The sequence below is a fragment of the Myotis davidii genome, unplaced genomic scaffold (assembly GCF_000327345.1).
Source record: "Myotis davidii unplaced genomic scaffold, ASM32734v1 scaffold6, whole genome shotgun sequence".
Lineage (NCBI taxonomy): Eukaryota > Metazoa > Chordata > Mammalia > Chiroptera > Vespertilionidae > Myotis > Myotis davidii.
The window spans coordinates 3,652,199-3,658,226 of record NW_006383011.1 but is presented as its reverse complement, the minus strand read 5'-3'; the positions used below and the strand labels follow the sequence as shown (position 1 = coordinate 3,658,226).

At 41.2% G+C, this 6,028-nt stretch overlaps 1 protein-coding gene across 2 annotated transcripts in view; it reads left to right on the top strand.

The window, feature by feature from the left end:
* UGP2 (UDP-glucose pyrophosphorylase 2) overlaps positions 1 to 6,028 on the top strand; it is a 46,714-nt gene that overhangs the window by 34,102 nt on the left and 6,584 nt on the right. For both annotated transcript variants that reach the window (XM_006778545.2, XM_006778544.2), the window contains exons 6-8: positions 1,155 to 1,452; positions 2,666 to 2,863; positions 3,635 to 3,877. In XM_006778545.2, the coding sequence (XP_006778608.1) occupies positions 1,155 to 1,452; positions 2,666 to 2,863; positions 3,635 to 3,877 (739 nt within the window). The remainder of the gene's footprint in view (positions 1 to 1,154; positions 1,453 to 2,665; positions 2,864 to 3,634; positions 3,878 to 6,028) is intronic.

The following is a 6,028-nucleotide window of genomic DNA, read 5'->3' as shown; positions in this document are numbered from 1 at the left end:
CGTCCTCCGGAAATTCTGTTTCTTTGTTACTCATGTTGTGGCCCCACCCCATAACAAAGAAACAGAATTTCCGGAGGATGGGGCCCAGAAATCAGGATTTTAAAAAGATTCCCAGGTGATTCTAATGTGCAGTCCAGGTTGAGAACCACTGCCTTAGAGGCTGACTGTGATATCGCTACAATCACTGGGCGGGTCTGCAACTTCCAGTTCCTTAAAGACAATCTGCTTGAAATCCTGCTCGTGCCCAGAGCACTTGGGGTAGCTTAGGTCTCTGTTTTCTGGAGGCACATCGGGCTCCAGGTGGGGCAGTGAGCATTTTTCTGTATCTACAATATCGATAACTTTCCTATGGGAAGGAATTTCTTTAACATCCTAATACAGACTTGGGAGAAATTTAATAAATTCTAGAGAAATTCACCTACTTTGGGGAAAGGAGAGTAAGTGAAAAAAGAATTCAGATGAATTGTGATAAAGCCCAAGCAACAGTGGCTTCCAGTTAAGGACAGACATGGGTCTATGAATTTGTACGAAGGTATATTCTCTGTACCTTTACTTTTCTGGTGTTTTTTAAATCTATTTTCCCAAGGACTCAGAAAGAGCAGAGGTGTTCTGTCTCCATAGTCCAGTTGGTTTTTAGTCTGTTTCAGGAATAGCTCCTCTTCCCCCAGCTGCCAGCCCCTACACGCGTTCTCACTAGGAGTAGGGAGCAGACTTCCCTGAGCACTAACCTGCTATTGATTTTCTGTGAAAGAAAGACCACCGCCTCTGAATATATCTGTTTATAAGAATGGACAGCTCTTCCCAAGTAGGTTTTCAGGGAAAAGAACAATCCCATGACCAAATAAGTTTGAGAAAACTTACTTAATGTATCTCCCCTCTTGGAGAGTCATAAAACATATCAATATCTTAAAAATATGAGTTGCCCTTCCATCTGTATGACCATGGAAAATGTTTTGTTTTGCAGCAAATATTACTATCAAGGAAACTGATTTTTGGACAACAGATAATGAGATTTTCTTAAATGGATTCACATCTGATTAAATTACTAATGATAGTCTGAAAACGAGGGAAGTTTAATTTAAATGCATTGTTTCTCTTGAATGTCTGGAATGCTCCACAGAGTTGATATTGAAAAAGAACTTTTGTTTTTTAAGGTACCCTAGGATTAATAAAGAATCTTTACTGCCTGTAGCAAAGGATGTATCGTACTCAGGGGAAAATACAGAAGCTTGGTACCCTCCAGGTCATGGTGATATTTACGCCAGTTTCTACAACTCTGGTTTGCTCGATATCTTCATTGGAGAAGGCAAAGAGTATATTTTTGTGTCTAACATAGATAATCTGGGTGCCACAGTGGATCTTTATATTCTTAATCATCTAATGAACCCACCCAATGGAAAACCCTGTGAATTTGTCATGGAAGTCACAAATAAAACACGTGCAGATGTAAAGGTAATATTGAGAGGAAGCATTTTGGGGATTCACCTCTTCACATTTCATAGGTTATGTAGTTCAAACTTTTTTCTTTATTGGAAAGTCTCTATGTGAAGCAGAACACATTTACCCACTTGATATCACTGTAAGAGAATGAAATAGTGTTCTGTAGAGCACCCTAAATTCTGATGGACATAACACTGTGTATATAAATCCAGATTTAATATTATTAAAATCATCTTTTGGGGGGAATAATCTATATGGACAATTTTAACTAAAAAAATTTCCACATATATTTGTAACAAATATGAAACATGTGAAAGCACTTTCAGTAGATTTATTCAAACCTTTGATATTTTTCTAGTTTGATGCTTACATGTCTAAGTTTTATTTTTAAAAATTTTAAAATTTTTGAATTTATTGGGGTGACATTGGTTAATAAAATTATATAGGTTTGAGGTGTACAATTCTATAATACATCATCTATATATTGTACTGTGTGTTCACCACCCCAAGTCAAGTCTCCTTCCAGCACCATTTAAAATTTTGATTTTTTTAAACTTTTCATGTTTAGTGGTGATGACACTTGGCCTTTGATCAAATGGTATACAAGGTTTTAGTAATTACCCCACAGTGAGTAAAAAAAGTGGACAGTGTGTGAATACTAAAATGGTCAGTCCCTGGGCTGGGTTCTGTGCCTCTTATAAATATCCATCCCACATGAGTAAATACTCCCCTCTCCCCACACTGCTGTGGCCCCGTGACTGTAAAAACATCTCTAGGCTGAGGCCAAGCAGGGGGTCACTTCTCATCCACTGGTGCCTGTCTTCACTATTCTCCCTTTATCCTAGAGCCAGTCAGAGCAGGGTTTTGGTAGGACTGGTTATTTGGTGATAGATGGTGATTTGGGAATAAGAGGAATGCTGTTCCTGTAGCCAGCCTTCAGAAAGTGAGGAGAACTCTGATGTGCTGTACTCCCAGGGTCTTTATCACGGACAAGAGGGCGGATATACTGTATAAAATGACAGACAGCCTACATTATTTTCTTTGGTTCTGTCTTCATAAGTATATTGCTTTGTATCACAGATAGAATCACTGCCAATGCTTTTTATTTGTGGGGGATTTTATTATCAGTATCTTTTCTATAACATTCATAGGCTATAAACGGTGTGGTATGGATGTAGTTGGGAGGGACGTGGGGCACTCACTCACTCTTCTCTGCCTTTTCTAGGGTGGGACACTCACTCAGTATGAAGGCAAATTGAGACTGGTGGAAATCGCTCAAGTGCCAAAAGCACATGTTGATGAGTTCAAGTCTGTATCAAAATTCAAAATATTTAACACAAACAACCTCTGGATCTCTCTTGCAGCAGTTAAAAGACTGCAGGAGAAGAATGCTATTGACATGGAAATCATTGTTAATCCAAAGGTAAGCCAAGTGCCAGCTCACTGGTTTCTGAGATCACTTTTAGGCTACACACAGACCCACACACACATCCCCTCTGGCCTGCCCATGCCCAGTGCAGTGGTCACTCCTCTCTGCCTAACCAGTCTCTACAGGTCCTGGCCTTGTCTTCCAGAGTCTGCACCAGCTCTTTAGTGTGCTGAGCCGTGGTGCCCTTACTTGTCCCTGGGCTGTGGTAGTGGCTAGTGCAACCGTGGGCAAACTACGGCCTGCGAGCTGGATCCGGCCCGCTTGAAATGAATAAAACTAAAAAAAAAAAGACCGTACCCTTTTATGTAATGATGGTTACCTTGAATTTATATTAGTTCACACAAACACTCCATCCATGCTTTTGTTCCGGCCCTCCGGTCCAGTTTAAGAGCCCATTGTGGCCCTCGAGTCAAAAAGTTTGCCCACCCCCTGGGCAATAACATGGGGTCCAAAAGCAGAGGGCCTACCTCAGCTTCCTTATGACACTGGTACTCACTGTCCTTCTGGCCACAGGCACCCTGCATAACTTTTCTAAACCTTCAGTTCTTTATCATAACACGGAAATATTACTGAATAGATCTGTGATGCTGAGAAGAGATCATGTATGTATAAGTACCTGAGTTATGGTAGGTGCTTGATAAATATCACTTCTCAAAAATCTGTTTCCTTCAATGGATCTCTGAAACAGCTCCCCAAATATTAACTAACATGGAACTAAGTTGTTAAAACTTGTGTTTCTCTCCCTTCCCGCTCCCTTTCTTACAGACTTTGGATGGAGGCCTGAATGTCATTCAATTAGAAACTGCAGTAGGGGCTGCCATTAAAAGTTTTGAGAACTCTCTAGGTATCAATGTTCCTAGAAGCCGTTTTCTACCTGTGAAAACCACATCAGATCTCTTGCTTGTGATGTCAAACCTCTATAGCCTTAATGCAGGATCTTTGACAATGAGTGAAAAGCGGGAATTTCCTACAGTGCCCTTGGTTAAACTCGGCAGTTCTTTTACAAAGGTACGTAATTATAAAGATATGATATACATGTGAATTGGAATCTAATCACAGTCTCTGCTGCTGATCTATCATATTTCTACATCTTTTGTGCCATTTAAAGGGAACCGACCTTAGAGCTATAACTCACTTTTGAACTTGATTTCTGTAGAGGAGAAAAGAATGTTTAAATTTTGGAACATTTTATCTTATGTCTCTTCTAAGACTATTACTGCTTTCATCAGGAGGAGAATGTTAATTCTGGCTTAACAAATACAGCCCCTACATGTACTGGGCAGTGTTCAAGGTCCTAGGTATTTAATGGTAAAATAAATAAAAGGGGCTTGTAGCCGTGGGGCTGGCTCAAGGCTAGGGAGTCTCCAGGCACGTTGATGGTGCAGCTGTTTAGCAAACATTTCAGAGTGCCAGTCACAAGCCCATACCCAGCACTGAGGACCATGGGAACAGCAACCACTTGCTGAGATGATGTGCATTGTTCCTGAGACTACTTCCATCACAATCACCTAAGGCATTTGTTAAAAAGACGAAGTGTAGCAGAGTAGGAGGATGCTACACGGACGTGCTCCCAGGAACAAGCTGGAATTACAACTGAAATATGGAAGGGCTTCCTGAATAATCAAGGGAAAATTCACAGGAGAGAACCCTGATACCCAAGGACTGAAGGTGGAGACCATATAGAGACTAGTAGGAGGGGTGCAGGTGCAAAAGGGCTGGCCAGGCACCCACAGATGGCAACTGAAGTCCCGGAGAGGTATCTCAGCTGTGGGGAGGCGGAGTGCCACTGAGAACTCAGAGTTCTAATTCTGAAGCTGGGCTCCCCTGCAGAGAGCACTAAACTGAGGAGGGTACCCACATAACATCTAGCTGTGAAAAGCAGTGGGGTGCTATCTGCCAGGGAGAGGCAGCTGAAAATTCGGGCACTCTCTTAAAGGACCAATGCACAAAAATTCCCTGTGGAGCCACCTACGTTGTGCTCTGGCAGAGAGAGGGTGAAGTGGACTGAGGCTGTGAGAGCAGAACCCAGGACTGGGGACTCGGGGGTTAGAGCTCAGAAGGCAGACACCCCAAGTTTCCTGGTTGCGTCATTCCCTCACACAGCAGATACATCTTTCCCAGACAGCTGCCTTGACTGGGGGGAAGACAGTTGACACACCATATTGGAAAACACCTTGCTCTGAGGCCACTTAAGAGATTAAAACAGTGGTTCTCAACCTTCCTAATGCCACGACCCTTTAATACAGTTCCTCATGTTGTGGTGACTCCCAATCTCATTGTTACAAATTGAACATAATTATAGCATAGTGATTAATCACAAAAACAATATGTAATTATATATGTTTTCTGATGGTCTTAGGTGACCCCTGTGAAAGGGTCATTTGACCCCCAAAGGGGTCACGACCCACGGGTTGAGAACCACTGGTCTATAGACAGAGGCAGTCTCTGGAGTCTTTGAGTCTTTGCTTAATCCAATTAGAAATAGCCTTTAACACTGTCCTACATTAGAGGTGTAGAGGATCTACTTAATACATAGTCACAAACCCAAACAGACAACCAAAATGAGGAAACAAACAACCCTCAAATGAAAGAACTAGTGAATTCTCCAGAAGAAGAGATAAATGAAGCAGAGATAAAGTTATATGAACAGAGTTCAAAGTAATGATGTTAAAAATGCTCAACAGTATGAAAAAAGATATAGTAACTATGAAAAAAAGAACCGTCTGAGATAAAGAATGACATAACACAAAGAACACATTAGAAGGAATACACAACAGATTAGGGGAAGCTGAGGATCAAATCAGTGAATTAGAAGACAGTTGAAAATATTGAAAACAATCAATTAGAGAACCAAAAAGAAAAGAAAAAACAATTAAAAAACAGGAGGACAGCTTAAGAGAGCTGTGGGACAATGTGAAACGTAACAATATTAGAATATTAGGTGTACCAGAAAGGGAGAAAGCAACAGCGATGGTGTTTGAAGAAATAATGGTAGAAAACTTCCCTAACCTGGTAAAGGAAAAAGTCACACAAGTTCAGGAGGCACAGAGAACCCCAAACAAGAAGTGCCCAAACAAACCCACGCCCAGACACATCATAATTAAAATGCCAAAAATTAAAGACAGAGAGTCTTAAAGGTAGCAAGAGAAAAGAAAAGTT